This window comes from Saimiri boliviensis, chromosome 1 (assembly GCF_048565385.1).
Source record: "Saimiri boliviensis isolate mSaiBol1 chromosome 1, mSaiBol1.pri, whole genome shotgun sequence".
NCBI classification, from domain to species: domain Eukaryota; kingdom Metazoa; phylum Chordata; class Mammalia; order Primates; family Cebidae; genus Saimiri; species Saimiri boliviensis.
Genome location: NC_133449.1, coordinates 248,953,131 through 248,977,955, shown reverse-complemented (window position 1 = coordinate 248,977,955; position 24,825 = coordinate 248,953,131). Strand labels below are relative to the sequence as shown.

General features: G+C 36.4%; 1 protein-coding gene across 2 annotated transcripts in view; it reads left to right on the top strand.

The window, feature by feature from the left end:
- The first annotated feature begins 9,483 nt into the window (after nt 1–9,483).
- RAB3C (RAB3C, member RAS oncogene family) overlaps nt 9,484–24,825 on the top strand; it is a 262,422-nt gene continuing 247,080 nt past the window's right edge. Inside the window, exon 1 of one of the 2 annotated variants that reach the window (XM_074385739.1) lies at nt 9,484–9,758. In XM_074385739.1, the coding sequence (XP_074241840.1) occupies nt 9,741–9,758 (18 nt within the window). In that variant the 5' untranslated portion in view covers nt 9,484–9,740. Of the gene's footprint in view, nt 9,759–10,394; nt 10,573–24,825 lie in introns of those variants that run through there. The other variant, XM_003925826.4, reaches the window with a different exon arrangement.

Here is a 24,825-nt window from a genome sequence, read left to right as displayed (position 1 = left end):
AATCCTAAATATATATGTGCCCAATACAGGAGCAACCAGATACATAAAGCAAGTTCTTAATGACCTACAAAGAGACTTACACTCCCACACAATAATAGTGGGAGACTATTAACATTCCACTATCAATATTAGACAGATCAACGAAACAGAAGATTAACAAGAATATCCGAGACTCAGATCTGGACCAAGCGGACCTAATAGACATCTACAAAACTCTCTACCACAAAATCCACAGAATATACATTCTTCTCAGCGCTACATCACACTTACTCTAAAACTGACTACATAATTGTAAGTAAATTACTCCTCAGCAAATGAAAAAGAATGGAAATCATAACAAGCGGTCTCTCAGACCACAGTGCAATCAAATTAGAACTCAGGATTAGCAAAATTGCACAACTACGTGGAAACTGAACAACCTGCTCCTGAATGACTACTGGATAAATAATGAAATGAAGGCAGAAATAAAGATGTTCTTTGACACCAATGAGAATAAAGACACAACATACCAGAATCTCTGGGACACATTTAGAGCAGTGTCTAGAGGGAAATTTACAGCAATAAATGCCCACATCCGATGCAAGAAAAGATCTAAAATCAACACCCTATCACCAAAATTAAAAGAACTAAAGGAGCAAGATCAAACAAATTCAAAAGTTAACAGAAGACAAGAAATAACTAAGATCAGAGCAGAACTGATGGAGACAGAGGCACAAAAAACCCTTCAGAAAACCAGTAAATCAAGATGCTGGTTTTTTTAAAAGATCAACAAAATAGATAGACTGCTAGCCACAGTAATAAAAAAGAAAAGAGAGAAGAATCTAATAGATGCAATAAATAACGATAAAGAGGATATCACCACTGATCCCACAGAAATACAAGCTACCACCAGAGATTACTACAAACAACTCTACACACATAAACCAGTAAACCTGGAAGAAATGGATAAATTCCTGGACACTTACACCCTCCCAAGACTAAACCAAGAAGTTGAATCCCTGAATAGACTAATAACAAAGTCTGAAGTTGAGGCAGCAATTAAGAGCCTACCAACCAAAAAAAGTCCAGGTCCAGATGGGTTCCCAGCTGAACTCTACCAGACTTACAAAGAGGAGCTGATACCATTCCTTCTGAAACTATTCCAAACAATACAAAAAGAGGGAATACTCTCTAATTCATTTTATGAGACCAACATCATCTTAATACCAAAACCTGGCAGAGACACAACAAAAAAAGAAAATTTCAGGCCAATATCCATGATGAACATTGATGGGAAAATCTTCAATAAAATGCTGGCAAACTGAATGCAACAGCATGTCAAAAAGCTTATCCATCACGATCAAGTAGGCTTTGTCCCATGGATGCAAGGCTGGTTCAACTTATGTAAATCTCTAAATGTAATCCATCACATAAACGGAACCAAAGACAAAAAACAATGATTACCTCAATAGATGCAGAGAAGAACGTCAACAAAATTCAACAGCCCTTTATGCTAAAAACTCTCAATAAACTAGGTATCGATGGAACATATCTCAAAATAATACAAGTTATCTATGACAAACCCACAGCCAATATCATACTGAATGGGCAAAAACTGGAAGCATTCCCTTTGAAAACTGGCACTAGACAAGGGTGCCCTCTCTCACCATTCCTATTCAACATAATATTGGAAGTTCTAGCCAGAGCAGTCAGGCAAGAAAAAGAAATAAAGGGTTTCAGTTAGGAAAAGAGGGAGTCAAATTGTCTCTGTTTGCAGATGATGTAATTGTATATTTAGAAGACCCCATTTTCTCAGCCCAAAATCTCCTTAAGAAGATAAGCAACTTCAGCAAAGTCTCAGGATACAAAATCAATGTGCAAAAATCGCAATCATTTCTATTCACCAATAACAGACAAACAGAGAGCCAAATCATGAGCCAACTCCCATTCACAATTGCTACAAAGAGAATAAAATACCTAGGAATACAACTAACAAAGGATGTAAAGAACCTCTTCAAGAACTACAAACCACTGCTCAAGAAAATAAGAAAGGACACAAACAGATGATAAAGCATTCCATGCTCATGGTTAGGAAAAATCAATATTGTGAAAATGGCTATACTGACCAAAGTAATTTACAGATTCAATGCTATCCCCATCAAGCTACCATTGATCTTCCTCACAGAACTGGAAAAAACCATCTTAAATTTCATATGAAACCAAAAAAGAAGCTGCATAGCCAAGACAATCCTAAGCAAAAAGAACAGAGCTGGAGGCATCACACTGCCTGACTTCAAACTATACTACAAGACTACAGTAATCAAAACAGCATTGTATTGGTACCAAAACAGAGATATAAACAAGTGGAAGAGAATAGAGACCTTGGAAGTAATGCCACACACCTACAACCATCTGATCTATGACAAACCTGAAAAAAACAAGCAATGGAGAAAGGATTCCCTGTTTAATAAATGGTGTTGAGAAAACTGGCTAACCATGTGCAGAAAGCTGAAACTGGACCCGTTCCTTTCATCTTATACAAATATTGACTCCAGTTGTATTAAAGATTTAAACATAAGACCCCAAACCATAAAAACCCTAGAAGAAGACCTAGGCAATACCATTCAGGACATAGGCATAGACAAGGACTTAATGACTAAAACACCAAAAGCAATGGCAACAAAAGCCAAAATAGACAAATGGGACCTAATGAAACTTAAGAGCTTTTGCACAGCAAAAGAAATAATCATTAGAGTGAACTAGCAGCCAACAGAATGGGAAAACATTTTTACAATCTACCCATCTGACAAAGGACTAATATCCAGAATCTACAAAAAACTAAAATGAATTTAGGAGAAAAAAACAAACAACCTCATTGAAAAGTGGGTGAAGGATATGAACAGACACTTTGCAAAAGAAGACATTTATGTGCCCAACAAACATATGAAAAAATGCTCATCATCACTGGTCATTAGAGAAATGCAAATCAAAACCACATTGAAATACCATCTCACACCAGTTAGAATGGCAATCATTAAAAAAAAACAGGAGACAACAGATGCCGGAGAGGATGTGGAGAAATAGGAATGCTTTTACACTGTTGGTGGGAGTGTAAATTAGTTCAACCATTGTGGAAGACAGTGTGGCAATTCCTCAAGGATCTAGAAATAGAAATACCATTTGACCCAGCAATACCATTACTGGGTATATACCCAAAGAATTATAAATTGTTCTATTATAAAGACACATGTACACGTATGTTCATTGTGACACTGTTTACAATAGCAAAAACTTGGAACCAACCCAAATGCCCATCAATGATAGACTGGACAAAGAAAATGTGTCACATATCTACCTTGGAATACTATGCAGCCATAAAAAGGATGAGTTCATGTCCTTTGCAGGGAGATGATGGAAACCATCATTCTCAGCAAACTAACACAAGAACAGAAAATCAAACACCACATGTTCTCACTCATAGGTGGGTGTTGCACAATGAGAACACATGGACACACAGGAGTATCACACACTGGGGTCTGTTGTGGGGTAGGGACTAGAGGAGTGATAGCAGGGGTTGGAGAGGTTGGGGAAGGATAACATTAGGAGAAATACCTAATGTAGGTGATGAGGGGATGGAGGCAGCAAGCAACCATGGCATGTGTATACCTATGTAACAATCCTGCAACATATGCACATGTACCCTTGAACTTAAAGTATAATAAAAAAAAATTTTAAACAAAAATAACCATCCCTGACTGTGTAGTCCTGGGGATGATATGGATGTGGAAGTTAAAGGTGGGCAGGGGATGGAATTGGTTTGGAAAATACTCTTTATGGTGAGTATATATATATATATATATATATATATATATATATATATATATATTCTCTTTACCAAACTCAATAGGATAGTGAACACATATTAATCAAAGAGAGCAAGAAAGACCTGATTTTATATTGTTTTACCTCAGTGACCTCCTGAAGCTATTTTCTTTGACTCTCAACCTGTTCATCTTTAAAATGGGGGGAATGCAGGGGAAATACGCTGATGTCTCCTGGTTTACCTCCTTCTTTTTCCACACAGCTCTGTCTTAGGAGTCTGAGTGCCTGGACAGCATCAACAGGCTCCAAGGCTCTGGATTCTGGTCAGATTCAGCCAGTGGGGAGCTAGCAGGAGACAGAGGGTGGAAGTGTTGGTAATTTCCTCCTATCGCAGACTTCATTTTCAACAGCGTTTTCAGTAGATTTTGTTTTTCATGGCCTCAGCCCCTCTGGCTAGAACTTCTCACTAGTTCTCTACTGCTTATATCTCCAGGGTACTCTGCTCCTCCTCTGTGTTTCCAGTAACACTGCTCATGGTAAATAGTCTCTTTATTCAGTTCTCTACAAATTACCCAGTTTGACCATGTCCTCCTTTCCTGTTATTGTAGAAGGCAATCATAGTTACTTCTTGCTAGTGTCAACCTTTATTTAAATTGTATGAAGTGTCTAGCACAGTCTGTAGTATAAAGTAAGTCTTAGATAAACATGACTTTCTCACTATCCTTCTTCTACTCTGGCCTTCTTAAAGACACGGTATTCATCTATGGTACTAGGGGATTTGTGTTTAGTGTGACTTTTAGGATTTTAACAAGCTTTTATGTGAAGAGGCTTTTGTAGAAAAAGAAAAATTAGAAAAATAGTTTTTTTTGTAGAAGAAATAAACTATTTTTTTATGTAGGATTCATTTGCAAATAAATCAAGAAAATGCATCTTCCACAAGTCATGGCAATATAAAGAAAAGTGTACTTCAGCTATAGTTGTTTGAACTAGAATTAAATGTGCTTTATAATGATATGCTATCCTTCTCTAAGAAACATATGTATACTCAGACTATGAAAGAGTTAAAGGAACAGATAGAAAAAAAAGTAAGTAGTGAGTGGTCACAGTTACTTGACATAGATAATGCCTTTGGGGACAAACATTGCTTTCAAAAATTTGTTTTGAAAATGACTAATAATTCTAATTCAAGTTTCTTATAAGCTTTGTGGCAAGAAGATTAATTGAGAATGTACTGTGACAGAATCGCTACTGAGAAATGACTTTTTTTTTTTTTTTTTTCTGTAGGGTCGTCACAGAAGAATGAAAGATACTCTCTTTTTGCAGTAATAATGACCAGGCTTCTGATCCTTCTGTCCAGGAAGAGTTACTTTCCTGATGTAGCTAATAGTCAGAAAGAGAAGGAATTCACAGGGTATGCTGGAGGGAATTTCCCATATACGTCTTCACTACTAAAGGCTTAGGCCCATGTAAATAACTAAACTGTATTTCTCAAAGAGAAAATCAGCAGATGTACTGTGATTAAAGAGGTGCCCTATGATGTTGATAGAACCCCTGAAACCAAGAAGGTGGCGAAATTTATGGTTTACAGAACAGCAGAGGCGGGGGCTTATCAGAATGCACAGCCTCTGAAGCGGGAGAGACTCCATGAGGATACTCGCCTGGGTGTAGGACGTTGCAACAGTGGCCACATCTCCATACCTTCCTGTATCCAAGGTTTCTTGGAATGTGATTTTCAAGTTTCTTCCTTCAAGATTTGAAGTCTATTGTTCCATCTTTTGAATCTGAGCTGAGTTAGGACTTCTGGCCAATATAATGCAGCAGAAATTATGCTATGGTGGTTCTGAATCTAAGCTGTAAGAGGTGTTGTATGTCTCTGCTTTTTCTCTTGTAACCCTACAAAGCTGCCACATACGCAAACCTGAGATACGCTGCTGGGAGATCAGAAACATGTATAGCTGTTCCTGTCCTATCCTCTAGCCAACAGCCAGACAATCTGAAAGAAGCAGAACTGTTTTGCTGACTTCTAGCTGACTACAGATGCATACATAATCCAAATCAGGCCCAATTATCAAGGCCCATTTAAAAAAAAAAACACATTTTTAGTTCATCACAGAATTATGAACTAAAATGTGGTTGGTTAAATCACTAAGTTTTTAGGTTGCTTGTTGCACAGCAAAACTAACTGATACACTGCATGCCTGTGGTCTTGAAACTTCGATCAGGATCTCTATGATTTAGCTTTGCATGAAGAGAATGGAGCTACCTGCATGCAAATGAGCCATGTTGGCCTGAAAAGAATCATATTAACAACCATCAAAGATGAAGTAGTGCCTGGCATCTACGATTTTCCCATCCAGCCTATGCTTCAGGGTTCTTGTGCCACCTAAGGAGAAAGGAGACAGAAACTTATGTTATTTCTGCCAAATCAGTTGATACTGGATTTTATGACCATCTTACAAGTGGGGGAGCAGGGTTGAATTTAATTTTAATTAGAAAAATAATAAACCTTTGGTTCTATAACTTAATTAATATGTTGAAATTTTTAAATAATAAAATTTAAAATATTTTCCAACACCGTATTTGAAGAAGAAAGCATAATCAATTCTCCTTAGATCTTATATCCTGTTTCTTAACCAGCAAAGGAGAGATAACTATCATATTGCACATCTTTCTGAATAAGTATTTGACTTGTAATTTAATGTATGGTAATTTTAATGATTTCTTAGCAAAAGTATAGTCAAGTTATGAGGTGGCAAATAAATGTTCACATCCAAAGTAGTGATTGCTGAAACATTATATATTTACAAAGAACTCTGGACTGGAAGTCACATGAATTGTATATTAGTTCTGTCTCTATTGGTAATTAGTGTGATACTATGTGAGTCATTACTTATCTTTGGGTCTTTATTTCTTTATCTGCAAATTAAGAAAGACGAACCAAATGGTCTTTATGTTGCTTTGAAGATCTTCCAGTCCATGTCTCTCATTCTACATGTATAATTGGAAGATCTTTTTAAACATATTTAGGGGTACTATGTACTTTCCCACAGAATATCATTGAACTGATTACTCTCTCCTGTAAGTCTTTAAAACAGTTACTGATAAGAGAGGGCAGGCAGCAAATCAGGCACTGTTCTGCCACTAATATATTGCTATTGTTATGTTACCTATTTATATATATGGTCTCCAGATTTCGTTTGTAGACCCCTTAAGGATGAGATGGTATCTTGCCTTTTTGAGTCTCCTCATTTTAAATTATTATGAATAAACCTAAATATAATGAAAAAAGTTGATACACTTAAAATGTGATTATACTAATAAATTGCAAAATACTCTCAAAATAGTCGTCTTTTTTCAATATCTGTAACAGCATTGGACTTGTGGGGCTTTAGCTAGGTCATTTCACTTTTCTGGGATCTAATTTTGTACTCAGAAAATCGAAGATTTGAGCTACATTATCTGTAAGATCCCTTCTTAGTGTACTAGTCTTTTTAAAAATGCTATGGAAGGGCCAGGTGTGGAGGCTGATGCCTGCAATCCCAGCACTTTGGGAAACCGTGGTGGGCAGATCCATTGAAGCCAGGAGTTTGAGATGAGACTGGCCAACACAGTGAAAACCCATTTATAACAGAATTTCTAATTTTCAACTGGGCACGTGTCCACTCTGAATAAAGATTACATTTTCCAGCCTCCTTTGTAACAGGTATGGTCATAAGATTAAGTTCTAGGAACTGGAATGTAAGAGCAGTAGTATACATAAAGTGATGGAGAAAGGCCCTTCACCTTTCCTCCTTCCTGCTAGCTCGAATGTGGATGTAAGAGGTGGGGCTCTAGCAGCCATTTAATAACCTTGGGGATGAAATTCGTGGATGGTGGTCTGATTTCAAGCAAAGCTACAGTGCTCCTGCTCTGCCTTTAGATAGTCAGCTCCAGTCTACTTTTCTTTGTTTATCTGACTCTTGAATAGATTTTTTCCCCCTCGTTTCACACTTTACTCAACTAAGCCACTATGAACAGGACAGAATTAAGTGCCTCCCAATTTTTTAAAAAACTTCAGCTTTAAATTAAATTTTCATGGGTTCTTCTCCAAAGACATATTTTAAAAATCTGAAGCTGTATATAATTTTATTGAAATGTTGAGAAGGGATAAACTTCTCAAAGAATAGTAAATTTGCAAGGCAAATATTTATAATGTTTAAATATGTTCTATATCAGACTGAATTCTGAGAATTTCAGAAAGTGATGATAGTGCAAAAAACACAGGAAGTTGTTCTGAAGAAAGGCAGGCTCTAAGTAGCTAATCAAATATTATTAAATGCCAAACAATTCTATACATTTAAATGTCAGTATCATTTTGTTGGCATTTCTCTTGAAAACAATTTTTAAAGAGATGCATCTTTAGACACATCTTAATTTAAAAAATTGCATAAGTCATACTTCTGGTAAGCTGCTTCTGTGATACATATGATACTGGATTTCCTTTCACTTTTCATTTTATTTGTTATTAGCTAACTTACATAAAACTTCTCTAAGCATCACACCACTTTCAACTATGAGGTTGATATTTGTAAATGTATGTCTTTTCTCTTTTTTCAGATGGTGGGTCTCACTATGTTGCCCAGATGAATCATTTGAATTATCTGGGTTCAAATGATTCTTGCGCCTCAGCCTTTAGGGTAGCTGTAACTTCAGGCGTACTCCACCACACCTGGCTTAAATGTATTTTCTGAATAGTTATAAAAACTGCTTACCTAGGCGATATCACATTCAATTCTCACTAATTGCGAGAGTAGAAGACAGATTATAGGGTTGTTAAATAAGACAATCAACTAAAATTAATGGAAATATTGAATATGGCAAGTTCCCAATATGAGACTGTTGCATTAATGAGTCCATAGTGTCAAATTTTTGAGGTTTGCATATTTGAAAAAGTCTTACACATAGATTCTTTTAAGACAATGTTTCTCAAATTATGGCAAAGGAACCACTTGCATCAGAATTGTTGGGGTGTTTGTTTAAAAAATGCTAATTCTCAGACCTCTCAAAAGATCTAGTGGATCAGAATCTCTTACCTGTGGCTTAAAATTTTTAATCTCCGTCCCAACAGATTTTCAAGTACATTTAAGTTTCAGAATCTCTGTTCTACTGCTGCAGTGAAGTTTAAAGCTGATTCAAGTTATTCCTTTCACAGCTCCATGCCAGTATCACAATCATCCCTTTTTCACTCTGCCTCTGATATTTTGATTTCATGCCAAGGCAGGGCTCATTTGCTGGATGATCAACATTTACTTTTCAGTAGAGAGGGCTGTCTCTAGATAGTTACAGAGGACATGGATAGTCCTACCTATTAGTCAACTGACAGGAAAAGGATAAGTGTAACAAAAGTACAGTTCCGAGATTTCAAAACCATTTTTTTGAACTAATCTGGGAGGAGTACCGTTGTCATATGAGGCATGACTTTGTGTTAAAGAAACGACAGGATAACTTAATAGAGGTCTCCCGTCTCATTCCGTGACGGTGCTTCTGGGCTCCGGTGATGAATGTGTTCACTTTAAGTGGCTTGCTTTTGGTAAATAACCCCGTGCCCTATCAGCTGTGCAGCCCCGGCCAGCGGCTGTGTGTGCGCTAATGACGGCGGAAGGTGCGGGGGAGGGCCTGGGGAGGGGCTGCCCAGTGCGATCGCGCCCCTGGCACTTCCTAAGAGACTCAGCCCTTTCTCTGCAGCTGCTGCTTGAAGACTCCACGCTTTCCCTCCAGAGGAAAGAAGCCCTCCATCTAAATCAGCTGTCTTCTCCACGTTCCTCCTTTCTCTCTCCGGCAGACGCCACCCCTACCCCTTCCATTGTGTTGGGCTTTTTCCTTTTAGCCCCGCTTCCTACGTAAAGCCCTAACCTCCTTTGTAGCGAGGGCACTTGAGCATTTCCGAGCCTCGAGTTGTAATGGAGCTGTATGGAAAGGTAAGCAGGCAAAGGGAGTTCCTTGGGGTGCTTAGCCAGAAATCTCGCTTTCACGCACTTTGGTGTGTGGGTTGTGTGAGTGTGTACGCGCGCCCGACTTCTCAATGCAATTGTGCGGATAAACCACTTTCCTTATGTGTGTACCCTTCATCGTCTTTCTCCCCCACGTTTGCCGAAAGAGACTGTAAAACCGCCCCACTCTGCCTAAGGAAACGTAGAAACTTTGCCGATTCGGGATGGGTAGAGGGTAGCGGGGAGAGTCCCAGAGACCAGCTCCGGCTTCGTTTGCCTTGGAAATGAGCACGAGGTAGTGTGCTTCGTAATCAGGAATCATAGTCTACTCCCGATAGGCGGCAGTTAGAAAGAAAGGTCTCCAGCTGAGATAAGCTGAGGCTACTTTCGCCTGCCCCTGGCGAGGAAAAGGGTAGGGGAGACTGGGAGAGGTAACCCAGGAGCGTTTCGAAAGGAGAAGGGAGGCTCCGCGGCCGAGCCCGACTGGCGGATCGAGAGTGTTTAGGAGTTTGCTTGCTTGCCGGGAGTTGTAGTTCACCGCTCGCTCGTTCGTTGGGAAGCCCCGCAGGGAGAGACTACAACTCCCAGGAGCGCACGCGGCTCCCCGCCAGTACGCGTGTGCGGCGCCAGGAGGGGACAGCTCCGGTGCTGATGTTGGAGCCGGTTAGCGAACCCCAAGAGTGCAGTGTGTGGAGCTTGGAGCGCGCGGGTTGTGCACGCTTGACCGGAAGCCCGGGTCAGTGCTGTCCTAGCCAGAGAGAAAGAACATTTGCCAACAATGAGACACGAAGCGCCCATGCAGGTGGGTCCATAAAGAAAGAGTGGCCTCGGGAGGAATTGAAAGAGATGCTTTTCCCCTCTCTCCGCGCACAAACTGTGTCCAACCTAAGGGAAGGTCTGGCGGCCACCCGCGGAGATGCGGCTCTGGGACATGACCCTGGGAACGGAGTTGGGTTCCTCTAAGCTCGATGTGGCTGTGATTGGGGCTGTCTTGATGAGGGATCAGGCTATTCACAATCTTTCTAGGCTCCGAAAGGAGGATAAGAGTGTCTGTCTAAAATGAAAACCCGAGCAAACAAAAGTCAGAGGAGCATGCAATCTCGTGTTGGCATTGATCTTCTCTCTTGGCATCGAGGTTTGAGATCGCGGTGAAAACTCACGGATTTGAGGCAGATAGGTCAGATTCGGGGTTGAAGACTCCCCGCTGGAGTCGGCACAGAGCGAATTCTGCTTGGTTGAAGGCACATTAAAGAGAAGCCAACGTTAGGCTCCTCAAAGTCCCCTTTCTTCAGTTAGGTTCCCAGTGTCAGCAGAAAATAGAAAACACAACGGGGCTTGGCATATCCCGGAGCTATGCCAGCATCGCTGTCCACACAACTGGTTTACTCCGTTTCTGAGACAGCCCTCCTCTGAGCTTTCCTGTGTTACGTGCCTATTTGTTCTCCGATTACCCATTTCAGTCACATTCTTAGGTTTGCTTCCTTTGAGAAATGTGACGGACTCCGGTGCAGAAGTACCTCTGCCTAAGCGTCTTGCTTAAGTTTTGTTTTTAAGTACAGATGAGTGATAATTCTTGTCTCTATGTACAGCCAGTTGATGCTAAACATCAGCTTGTGTTTAGTAATCAAGCAGTGATCCCACTGCTTAACAGAAAGGCATTTTATGAATGGGTTTGAGAGGAGAATAGAATACATCATTTGGAATGTGCTCTCTCTCCTGAGAACCCACCTCTGTTGCCAAACCGAACAGTATAAATATTTGACATTAATTCGGGCTTCAGTGTTTTCCAATTGGTTTCTTCATGAATCATGGACTTTAAACATATGTTTTGATTTACTTTTAATTTAATTTATGGGTTATGTATATTAAGAAACCCTGACTGGACTGTTAAATGAAAAACCTATAGGGTTTAATTGTTTGTTGGAGGATTATATAAGGGAAGTCCTCAAATTACTTATGAGTTATTGAAAATATTATTTGTTCCAGGGAACAGTGGCCCCATTGTGTGTCTTCTAATACTTCTATTTGTGACTTAGCTTTCCATTATTTAGACCTGATGTGAAAAGAATCTGAACAGACAATAAAGGTACAGGCTGTTGCAATAAGATATATTGGTTTATGATAATTTTCTATTACTGGAGATACTGCGAGGAGCCAACTGGCTAAATTAATCATATTTTATTATAAGTAAACATTAACAGTAGACTTTAAAAGTAGATCATTACACTTCACCATGTATATGTATAGAAAAACATGTACATATTGAATTTACACAATAAAAACGATTTCCAATAATTTTTGAAAAGTAATATTTAAAGTCAACTCTATATATGCACCAATATTTTTCAATCAAAATAAATTACTAAAAATTTAACCACACTGTATATTAATTTTGCTTTCCTACAGAAGTTTCTTAGAATGTTCAGAAGGGTCATTAAAATATTACAGAACTATATTAAAGTAATGTTTTGGGAAATAGTTAAAATTATTTTTTGTCTTCACCAACTATGTGGTAGGCACTGTGATTTTCTATTTTAGTAAAACCTTTAATGAAGAACTAAAACAAAAATTAGGTAAAATGAAATTAATTTGCCTGTGGATGGAGTTATTGTCATATTTATAATGTGTTTTTAGTAATTGGACTAAGTTTTTGAAATTTAAAATTTCCAAATGCTGTCATGAGTAATGTACATTTTAGGAAATCAAAGACTTTTTAAAAGCATATTTAATTAAAGCACATACTTTAATTCAACTTAATAAATTGTTGTTATGGTGACTCCATCTCCATTATTATCAGTTTCCAAAACTATATAATAATAGGATAAAAACTATAAGCTTACTCCAAATATTTAAAGATAGCAAGTAATGTTATAGCATCAATATTTCTGAATTGTAATCACATTTCACCTGACTTTGATATATGACAATGCAACAAGATAAATAGTTGACTTTTTTTCATTTAAAGACTGAACTGCATCATCATTTTAAATATATGTCCCAAATATTTTTTTACTTAGGTCTCTAGAAGATGACTCACAAGCAAAACCTCATTTTATGGTTTCATTATGCTAAGAGATTTCTTCTCTGCTTTTAAAAAATATTTAGTTCATTTGTTGATGTGAAACAAAATGAGCTTTTTAATGTATTTGCTTATTTCCCAATTTACTTCTTATATTCTTTTAAATCAAAGAAGCCTTTTGAAAATCGTGTAAGGTCTTTTAAAAACCATTTGACATATCTATATAAATAACTTGGTGTTCTGTTCAAGGTAGTTATCTTTGACATGTGCATATTTTATCAAAAATATTTCTTTCTGAATTGATGGAAAATAAGGGATAATTGTTTTTTATAGTGATTACTAAAATAATATACAATGACAGTCTCTGACGTCTTTATTTCCTTTCTAACTAAATAACCAGGAATAGCATTTGGTAAGTGTCCCAAGTGATAGGCTTAGAATTCTAATGCAGGAGATGGTCATTAGTGTCTTTCATTCAGTGTATACATAAATCCTGAAGGCCAAATGAAATGAGAAACAGCAGTTCTCATGACTTGAGGACAAGACTCTGGTTAACAAATTGTCATTTGATTCAGGACCCACGTTGAAAAAAATCTAGTTTATCTAGTGCCTTGTCTGTGCCAAGCCCTGTGACTTAGATTCAGGTCTCATTATATTTGTGTGTATGTATAAAATAATTTTTATTTTTTTATTGTATATATAACAATCATGTGTGTATGTATATATTTTACAAAAATATTTACAAATATATTTAAAAATCCTGGTGGCCACCATTACCCTAATTACAGGCACAATCATTTGAACTTATTAAGACAAAATAACTTTCCTGCTAGGATAGAGTAAAATTTCTTCCAGATTTCTCTGTCTAGAAAATCATGTTCTTTCCTCTATTACTTTTGATTCCTCAAGAAGACATAAATGGGTGGTGTAAATAATGAGACAGCTATTATAATTTGAGTCATTCATTTGGTTCAGAAGAAAGAAAAAATGGCCCTATCTTCTTCTTATAAAATAAACTTGCATAAACTAAACCGAATATTTGAAAAGGGCCAATGTTTTAGAAATGGCTTGCTTCTATCTACTATAATTTCTGGCAGGTTCACATACTCTCTTACAGGACCAAAGTGGAATTCATCGTCTCTGAATAAATGCTTACTTTTCCATTTTATTATCCACAAGTTTTCTGGATCACTTCATAAATGCACTGTCTTCTGACTATTAACAAAAATTCAAAGAAAAATATCTACCCAAAGCATGGAGAAGAGTGCCCAAAAATTGTTTAAGATGAGGAGGACTGAAGAAGGACTATAGATGTAGGCTGAAGATTAAGTGGAAGTAAAAACTACCAGTTATATGTTAAAGTCAGCCATGCTGTACACAAAACAAAATTGCAAAGAATTAAAGTCTAAATATCAATGTTTTATTTGGCTATGGGAAGTACATGACATTCTTGCATTTCATTATTGTTGAACTCACCCATATCCATCCTCAGTGATCATCCCTCTATCTTTCTGAGAAATGGAAATGTAGTCCTCATCCTTTACAGAAACAGAAAATCCCTAAGAGACTTTAGAGAAATGAGAAATTCTTCCTTACTCCATTTGGGCTAATTGCTCAAATATCCACTTTTCTTTTGTAAAGGGAAGTGGAGGATAGCAAGGGAACTTAACCTATAGCAAAAATTCACTTCTGTGGTATAAGATTGGTTTTCCATTGAAATTGCAAAATTATTATAATTTTCTGCCACCATTCTAAGCCTGTATTGGAATTGGCAATCCTTTCTTCATCATATTTCAGGAAGGAAATAGATGTCTATGCTGAGGAATAGGTTTTCTTGAAACTACTCTTGCCCACTCAATTCACTAAGTAACAAGCATCTGGGCCACCTCAAAAAAAAAAAAAGTTCTTATATAGATTAAAGGTTTTCCAACCATTTTTCCTTTTTTTTTTTTTTTTTTTAATGTGGTTCAGAGGTTCTGTGGGAATCAACTTAGTAGGTCAGTTTATTATCAAGGATACTACAGCCTCTGAATATTAAGTCTTTAAGAGTTATTCAGAATTACATAGATCTTTAGCACTTTTCATTCATTAGTTTGTAGGTTTGTTAAGATAATGTTTATATGCATGGAAATGCACAAATCTTAAGTGAACAATCTGATGAATATTGACAAATATATAGATCTGTGTAACACATACCACTATAAAGATGTAGAATGTTTCTAATCACCCCTGACAGTTCATGGTTTTTCCTAATCTATCTATGTAGTAAACTTTTTACTTTTTTAACCATAAAAGAGTTTGGTTTGTTCCAGAACTTTATATAGTTCTGTAGAACATGCAGTATGAACATACTGTGGAACGAAAAAATATGTTCTCATTTGAGTCTGGCTTATTTTGTTCAGCATAATGTGTATGAGATTTATCCATGTTGTGTGTATCAGTAATTCATTGCATTTTATTACAGAATATTACACTTTTTAAATCAATTTGTTACACTTTTAAAATTCATTATCCTGTTTATGAACTTTGAGGTAATTTCTGGTTTGGGGATATTATGAATAAGGCTATAAGCATTTTTCTATTCTTTTTTATGATAATATCTTTTCATTCTCTTGGGTAAATATCTAAAAGTGAAATTGCTGGGATAAATGGTAAGTATGTATTAAGCTTTATAAGAAACAATCAAATCTTTTGCCAAAGTGGGAGGACTAGCAATTCTCACCAGCAATGTACGAGAGAGTTTTAGTGGCTCCACATCTTCAACAACATGTGATGTCAGTGGTCTTTCATTTTGGCTACTTTAATGAGTGTTTTCTGGTATCTCATTATGATTTAAATTTGAATTTCCTTAATGATGAATGGTGTTGAGTATGTTTTTACATGCTTATTGGTCATTTACATATCTTCCCTTGTGAAGTGTCTGTTCTAACCTTTTATCCATTTGGGGGGTTTGTTTTTATTGTTTAGTTGCAAGAGATCTTTCATCTTCAATTAATTCCTTTGTCAAGTCAGACAGATATATAAATAAAATTTTCTCCCAGTTGGTGGCTTGTGCATTCACATTCTAAATACTGCTTTTTGATGAGGATTTTTTGAATTTTGATGAAATTTAGGGTAGTGGGTAATTAATTATAGGTGGGGTCTGTATCCAAACTCTGATCTGTTTGTCCTGACTCTGTGTCCAGAGGGCTTGCTATATTTATTTCTATGTTCTTTTTTTAAGATTCCTTAGAAATTTCAACATAAACTATCGTATTACTTGCAAATAGAGATAGTTTACATTTTTCTTTCCAGAGATTGCCTTTTTTCCCATGCCTTATTGAATAGAATAACCAGTACAATGTTGAATAGACATGGGACATCTATTATGACAGGGGACATGCTTATTTTGTTCCCCATTTTAGGAGGGAAGGCCTTCCATTTTTTATCATTAAGTGTGAAGTTAACTATTGGGTTTTGTTACTTTTTTGTTTTGTTTTGGTACGATATTCTTTATTATAATGAATAAATTTGATTTGTTTGATGAGAAAATTTGTTTTTAACATAAATGGGTGTTGAATTTTGTGAAATGCTTGTTCTACATCTATTGATGTGATTGTGCAGTTTATCTGTTTTAGTTTGTTGGATTACATGGATTGATTTTTTACTTAATCTGGCATTCCTTAGACAAACCCTATTGATCATGATACATTGTCCTTTCTATATATAGCTGGATTAAGCTTTATTTTATTTTGTTAAGTATTTTTTATGCATATATCATGATGGATATTTGGCTATGATTTTCTCTTAAAGCCTTAATAAAGTTATAGTATTGTTGTATGCTTATAAAACAAGCTGAGAAGTACTCTTTGCCCCTAAGTTTTCCGAATATTTTTGTTGTGTAAGATTGGGTATATTTTGGTTTGTTAAATGTCTAATACAGTTTACCACTGAAGCCAGTGGAGCCTGGAATTTTCTTTCTGAAAATTTTAAGTAAGAGTTCCATAAATTTAAAAAAATTCTTTGATATGCTAATATCTGTATTATCTGTCTGTCTGTCTGTCTGTCTGTCTCCCTCCCTGTCTCCCTGTCTCCCTGTCTCCCTGGCTCCCTTTACTATATTGCAGTAGGCAGAATAACATCCCTCCCAAAATTCTCTATGGACTAACCTGTAACAATGAGTTGCTTTACATAAGCCAATGGACTTTGCAGTTGTAATTAATATTATAAACTTTAAAATAGGGATATTAACCTGCATTATCAGGTTGGTCCAATCTAATCACAAGACGTCTTAAAAGTAGAGAACTTTCTCTCATTGAAGTCAGAGTGATGTAGCAGAAGAAGTCAGTTTCAAAACATGAAAAAAATTGTTGTTGTGAAGATGAAGAAGGCTGTGTATCAAGGAAGCAGGGACCTCAGTCCTACAGCCACCAGTAACTGGATTATGCTGACAATCAGAGTGAGTTTGGAAGTGGAATCTTTCTTAGAGCTTCCAGATAAAAACCTAGTCCAGCCAACACACTGATTTTAGCCATGTAGAGCCAAGCAAAGTGAGCAGAGGACCCAGCTGAGATTTCTGGCTCAGTAAACAATAAGCGGGTGTGGTTTTGAACATCCATTATAGCTGCAATAGAAAACGAAATATGCATATAAAAATTCTGTTGCATTCTCAGTCGGTTTTGGTAAATTGTTTTTGACCTCATTTCTCCAATTTATTAACACAAAGTTGTTAAAAACATTTTTATTGCCTTTTAAGTTTCTGTAGGATCTGTAATGATATCCCCTTTCTTTCCTATTACTGATCATCTGAGTTTTCTCCCTCTCTCTCATGCCAGTCTTACTAAATGTTTATATCGATATTAATATCACCTTTTACCTTTGTTAATTTTGTTTAGTTTGTATTTTATTGATCTTTTAGCTTTTAAAAAAAACTGTATTTGTGTTTCTTATACTTAGTAGAACCTTTTCTTTATTTAGACTCTTAAGGTAGAAATTTAGTTCACTGTTTTTTTTTTTTTTTTTTAAGGCAGAATCTCACTGTTGCCCAGACTGGAGTACAATAGCAGGATCTCAGCTCACTGCAATCTCTACCTCCTGGGTTCAAGTGATTCTCCTGCCTCAGCCTCCTGAGTAGCTGGGATCACAGGTGCCTGCCACCACATCCAGCTAATTTTTGTATTTTTAATAGAGACAGGGTTTTACCATGTTAGCCAGGCAGATCTTGAACTCCTGGACTCAAACAATCTGCCTGCCTCAGCCTCTCAAAGTACTGAGATTACAGGTGTGAGCCACCATGCCTGGCGGGTCACTGATTTTAAATATTTCTTTTCTTCTAATAAATATAAGCATTAGAAACGGTAATTTTCCCTCGAAATACTGCTTACACTGACAAGCACAAATTTCTGAATGTAGTATTTACATTATATTTTATTTCAAACTATTTGGAACTCATGATTTTGTTTAATGCATGGGTCTAAAAGTATGTTTAATTTCCAAAGGCTTGAGTATTTTTACAGATATTGTATTGATACTGATGACTAGTTAAATTCTATTGCTACTACAGAATATATTCTTTAAGATTTTAATCTTCTAAATTGTTGATTTGTTTTTAGTTCAGCATGTGGTATGACTTTATGAACATTCCATGTGTGCCTGTGTGTGCTGTAGTTGTGCAGTGTAGTAGTCTCAATATTAATTGGGTTATGGCATTATGTGGTGTTGCTAAGATCTTTGATATCCTTATTGATTTTTGGTCTATTCTATCAATTACTGAGAAAGAGATTTTCAAATATCCAGCTATTATTGTCAATTTGCCTATTTATCCTTTTAGTTCTTTTGAGTTTTTTTGTATATTTTGTGACTCTGTTATTAGCTATACACATTTTTAAATGTGTCTGCCTAATTTTCCCTTTTATATTATGAAGTGTCCCACTTTATCTCCAGCAACACTCCTTGTCTTAAAGTCTATATAGTCTAATATTAATAGAGAAGGCAGACCCTCTTGCTTTCTTAATAGTATTTTCATGGTATATATATATAATTTTATAATTTTATTTTCAACGTATATGTGTCTTTATATTTAAACCATGAATCTTGTAGTCAGTATAGAGTTGGGCTTTTCATTTTTTTCTAGTTTGAAAAATCACTGCCTTTTTCTTGGTTCATTTTCATACATTGCAATTATCAGTATGATTGAATTTAAGTATACCATTTTGTTATTTTATATTTATTCTTTCTCTTCCTCTGTTTTTCTATTTTTTTTTTTTTTGCTTAAATATTTTTAGATATTCCAATTCCTGTGTTGACTTTTCTTTTTTCTTTTCTTTCTTTCTTTCTTTTTTTTTTTTTTTTGAGATAAAGTTTTGCTTTTGTTGCCCAGGCTGGAGTGCAATGGCACAATCTTGGCTGACTGCAACCTCTGCCTCCCGGGTTCAAGCAATTCTCCCATCTCAGCTTGATGAGTAGCAAGGATTACAGCCACATGCCAGCACGCCCAGCTAACTTTTTATTTTTAGTAGAATCAGGGTTTCACCATGTTGGCCAGGCCAATCTCGAACTCCTGACCTCGGGTGATCCACCTGCCTCAGCCTCCTGAAGTGCTGGGATTACAGGCGTGAGCCACTGTGCCTGGCTCTCTGTTTTGGCTTTTCAATTGTATATCTTTGTGTATATTTTTAGTGTTTATCCTAAACACTAAAAGGATTACAATATGCATATTTAATTTATTATATAGTCTACTTAGAGTTAATACTGTATTACTTCTCATAAAATATAGTAATTTTGCTATAATTTCATTTACCTCATTCCTTGTGAAATTGTTGTCATATTACATCTGCATTTGTTATAAAAGCCAAAAACTCTTGAGTTTTAGTTTTTATAATTTTAGTTTTTAACAGTAATATGTATTTTTTAAGTAATAAAAAATGTATATTTATTAATGTTTGCCTTTCACCTTTATACCATTTCTGGTGCTCTTCCTAATCTAAGTTTCTCTCTGGTGTCATTTTTCTTCAGCCTGAACAACCTCCTTTAGCATTTCCTATAGTATAGATCCACTGGCAATTCATCCTCTTAGTTTTTGTTCATCTGATAATGGTTTTTTTAATATTTTGCCTTCATTTTTGAATAAGTTTTGCTACATATAAAATTTCTTGTTGATTTTTTTGGGTACTTTAAATATGCTGTTTTATTGTCTGCTGACCTCCATTATGATGTGAGTTCAGCTGTTCTTCATATTATCATACCCTTGCATGTAATGTCATTCTTTTTCATCTGTTTTCAAGGCTTTCTATTTAACTTTGAGTTGAAACAATTTGACTATAATGTGCCTAGGTGTCGTTTTATTTATATTTAGTCAGATTGGAAAATTGGATAAGCTTCTCAGACGTAAAAGTTTATATTTTTCACCAAATTGGAAATTTATTTAGCCATTACGTCTTCAAGTATTTTTTTACCCATTATTTTCTTCTTTTTCTTTTGATATTGCCAAGTACATGTATGTTAGAATTCTGATGTCCTACAGGTAACTGAGGCTCTGTTCATTAAACAAATTTTTCTTTCGATTTGTCAGACTGTATGATTTCTGTTGATTTATTTCAAGTTCAATGAATCTTTGTTCTGTCATCTTCAGTCTTTTGTTAGAGCTATCCAGGAATTGTTCATTTTAGTTACTTTACTTTTCCTTTGAGGCTCAATATTGGCTCCTTTTACACTAGAAACTTGTTTCTAGTGAAGATAGATATAAGATCTTGGGATGAAGTGTTTGAGTATTGAAAGAGGTTCATAAGATTCATTTCTAGTATTGTGCAGAAACTAAGAAAGCACAATAATTAACTGAGTTTCTTATAGGAAAGGTGATAGAGAAATGTAAATAGTAATACTAGTGCTTTGATTATCTTTTGTAGATTGTTTTGGAAAAATACTTATATTTACAATTCCATTTCTATCATTTAATTATATTTCTATTGAGCATTGTCCCTGTGATACAATACTTTTTCTTTGTGTTTTTCAAATTAAACTGTGGGCTTCAAGATCCTTTTTGAGATTTCAACAAGGTGCAAAATTGTAAAAATAAAATAACTTTAACAATTACTTTCTTTTGCCAACTTATGTATTCCTTAATAGCTCCAACTCTGCAGAAACAAAATGCTTTTCCAACACCAACATGTTTCATATTTGTTTGAAGTGTCTTGTCAGTTCTGTTGAGATAATGAAGTATTTTTGCATTCACTAAACAATGAAACCATAGGAGTAAATGTTCTAGGTCTTCAGTACTCTAGTGAATGGTGAAAAGAAAGGGCCGGTAGTTCCCTGCTGCACTCTCCAGCAAGCTGGTTGGTTGGGAGATAGTATTGGTAACTTAGGTCTAACGACCTTCAAAAAGCCACATTTTGTGCCTACTTGGCCTCCTGTCTGAGAAAAACATGGAATCATAGCCACTTAGCTCCTATAGTCTTACTTTTTATGTCTGGCTACCTGAATCATAATCTAATAGTAAGAGGTAAGGCCATCAGCCTCTCATCACTTGTCTGCTGCCATTTGTTTAACTCTAGCTTATCAAAGATCAATGGGCGTTACTTGCTAGCCACCAAGTGTCTTGGATAATAAAGAAACTTACAAGCAAATGCTGATGAATACTTTCTGTTTAAGTGGCCACAGCTCAAGGGTTATTAAAGAGCATGAAGAAAAGATGTGTTAAGTACCAATTGGCAAATTCTGACTTGCCTGTAGCTCTCACCCGTAGATGTTAGCTTTAATAGAAGATAGTTTTTCATTCGAATGTTTGATCCACTGAACACCTGTCTGAGTGGCAGGAGTAATGAAAAAGAATAACGGAAACATAGCACATCTGTGTTGTGAACATTCTTTTATGGATATGAATGGGTGAGTTTGTTATTTGCAGTAAATAATAGTAGCAGTAGCTTTTGAATAAAAAGCAGGGATGATTATGACTATGAAAATGGCTTTGTAAGTCATCCTAATTGGGGCAGTTATACAATTTGGAAACAAAAACATGTAGACTGTGAATACACCAAGATTTTCACAGATAATCCAGATACTCTTTTGTCTCATAAGTACATGGACAACAAACTGCTTGTTTCTACACATGACCTACATTGATGGATGAAATAAGGAGGCAAGGTATCACTAGAACCAAGATTTATAGCAAATCTCAGACGGCATTTTTCAATGACTTTCATTTTTTAAAAAAGTGTTTTGATACTTAAAAAATATGTAGTGTTTTAAAAAATGTTTAAAGATGAAAACTTATTGGGAAACAAATGTATCAATATTAACATGTAGGTTTTTGTTTTTTCTCCAAGTGGGAATTTTTAGAGTACTTTACTAGGTATTTTTAGGAGAAGTTTTCCTTATACCACATGGCACTGGGTATGTCCATTCTGTTTACTCTTTCTCCTCAGGAAGAGGTATTCTTGTAAGAGCTATTTCTCAGTTTGTGGTCTCCATTTGGACACAGGTCTCTTTTAGATATCGATAGTTTCTAATGGAGCAAGAGGGAAGTAAAGCCCAATTGTGTGTTTTTTATAAAATGACTGGTGGAGAAAGTCAAGGCCACCTTCCACTGAGTTCAGCAGAGCTGCATAGCTTTGCGAACATGTTTACTGCTAGGTTGTCCTTCCTCAAAGTCTAGTAAAGTGCATGCAGTGGGTTATATCTCTGGTCCTCAGAAGGTTCTGGCTTTTACCAGGGCAGAAATGATTAATGAAACATTTCTCAGAATTCAGCTTGTCTGGGCAGACTGGGCATTATAGGGTTAGAGACCCTTCTCTAAAAGAGTCAGCATCATGATGGTGAGATCTGCTGAACTGTATCGACAAGAGGGGTGTCTGGTGAAGACACCAGCTGGTGGAGAGCTCTAGGATCATATTTCCATGTTTCCAGGGATCTCAGCCTAAATGTCAGATTACTTAGTCACCTCATAGTTTATCCCTGAGGGCTTGACAGTGTATACCTGTTCCTGGCTTCCATATGAATGTTTGTTAATCCAGTGATTTCTAAACCTGATTGATGAAAAGAACATATGAGGTGCTTTAAAAAAAAATGACAGATTGCTGGCCTCAATCTAAATATTCTAATTCTGCAGAATTTGAGTGGAGTTCCGCATGTCTAAGAATTTTGGATCTACTTTGCCCTGAAAGTATTTCATTTTGTATTCCCAAATAAAGATGTATCTGACTGGAGAGAGCAGGTATTCGAAAACATGATGTCTGGTGTTTTTTGCTGCCAAGAAATGATGAGCAATCTTATGTATATTTTATATCCACAAGAAAAGTTTTGAGGGATTCTTTACATTTTGTTGCTAAGAGAGGGGCCCTTTCATTTTTACAAATTGACATCTGCATGTAGAAAGTGTGAATGTCAAGAATGTTTGATGAGGTTTTTTTTTTATGTTTTAAACTTACTTTTCTTTTATCAAAGTTGTATAAGGGGAAGATGATTGCTTGGCTATTGGGAGGGATGTGGGGTTTGAACTTTCATCCAGTTCTCTTGTTTGCATGCCCCAGCCACAACTAGGTGGCCCACCATCTAGCTGGCTAGTTTTAGCACTGAAAGTTCTGCTGTGTACTGTGAAACTCCTCATTCACAGGCAAACCAGGACAATTGGTAACCCTAGCCATACCCTATAATCAAGACACTTGGTATCTCCAATTCCAAGGTCTTTCCTCGTTCTGCCAGGCAAGAGGAGTTGTGGGGGTTTTCAGCAGGCTTAGGATTCTGCTTTCTCTAGTCTATTCACGTGACCTGTCTTTTCTACTATTGTCACCTGTCTACTTCTCTCAGTCTATAAAGATTTTGCTTTTGTGAAATCTCTTTACTATTATTTTACAGTGGTTTAGGGGAAAGGATGGTGATCATCATCACATATGCAAGATTTTATGCATGTATATATAGCTGAAAGCCTTTTAATGATTCCCAATATTGAAATAACGATATTGTGGACTTTGGTGATTTTTCCAAATCCAGTATCAGAGGTTAAGTTAAACGTTACCCAAACACACTTCAAAGCTATAGGAGAGGACAGTTTTCCCACAGCACTGTGAGTTCCTGGGGCTCCCTTTCTTATATTTTCTTACCACTTGCATTCTTCCCCTTATTAGTCCAGACATGAAACTCAGCTCTCTCCAGGTTTCTATAAAATTCCACTTGCTCTTAAGGATTTCATGATTTTAGCAGGTTTAGAAATTTACTGGGAGGCAGGCAGTGTTATAAGACAGGTCCTATCATAGGGAATATGGCCTTTGGCCAGGTTCTTCTCCTCGCAGTCTGTCTGGACCAGAGAACACTTCTACCTACATACAGTTATCTCAATGTCTTAGCTTCTACCCCAAGAGATATATTGATGAATGCTTTTTGTTCCATGTCATAACAATTGAAAATAGGGAGAAAATGTAAGGCATCTATATCAGAAATTATGAAAGTCTTGGGAAAATGTTGAATGTTAAAACTTCTTGCCCTCTGACGTTAGGTAATAAGAGAAAGCATGTTCTGTAAAACTGACCATTTCCATTTCAGAGAATAGCATTGGTGGGAATTCAACAAGAATGTCAAAGCTAATGGAAGCTTCAGCTGAGCATTTAACATATACCAACACTTTTCCATTGCTCGTCTCACTATTCTTATTATACAGATGAGGAAATTGCAGCTTGGAATAGGTAAAAACAAAACAAAACAAAAACCTTGCCCAAATGTTCCTAGGTAGTGAAGGGGCAAGTAGCAGTGCTGGGATTCCTTCTTCGGCAGCCTGACCTCAGGGCGTGTGCTTTTATCCGTACTGTACTCACATCCCACTAAGAATGTGGAATGCTCTTTTTCACAAATCCATCTGCATGCATATAATTTTAGAAATAGAAAATAAGTGGAATAGTATTTTCCTACTTCTCACCACACTGTGATTTATAAGGCCTGGATTACCAGTAGCTGGGTCCTCTCTGGTATCCCAGGACTGCACTAATGACACCCTGGCTTCCACATTTATATGTGCAGGAGCTTCAGGGACCAGGACCTGAGCTTCAGGACCACATCTGAATCTAGTTC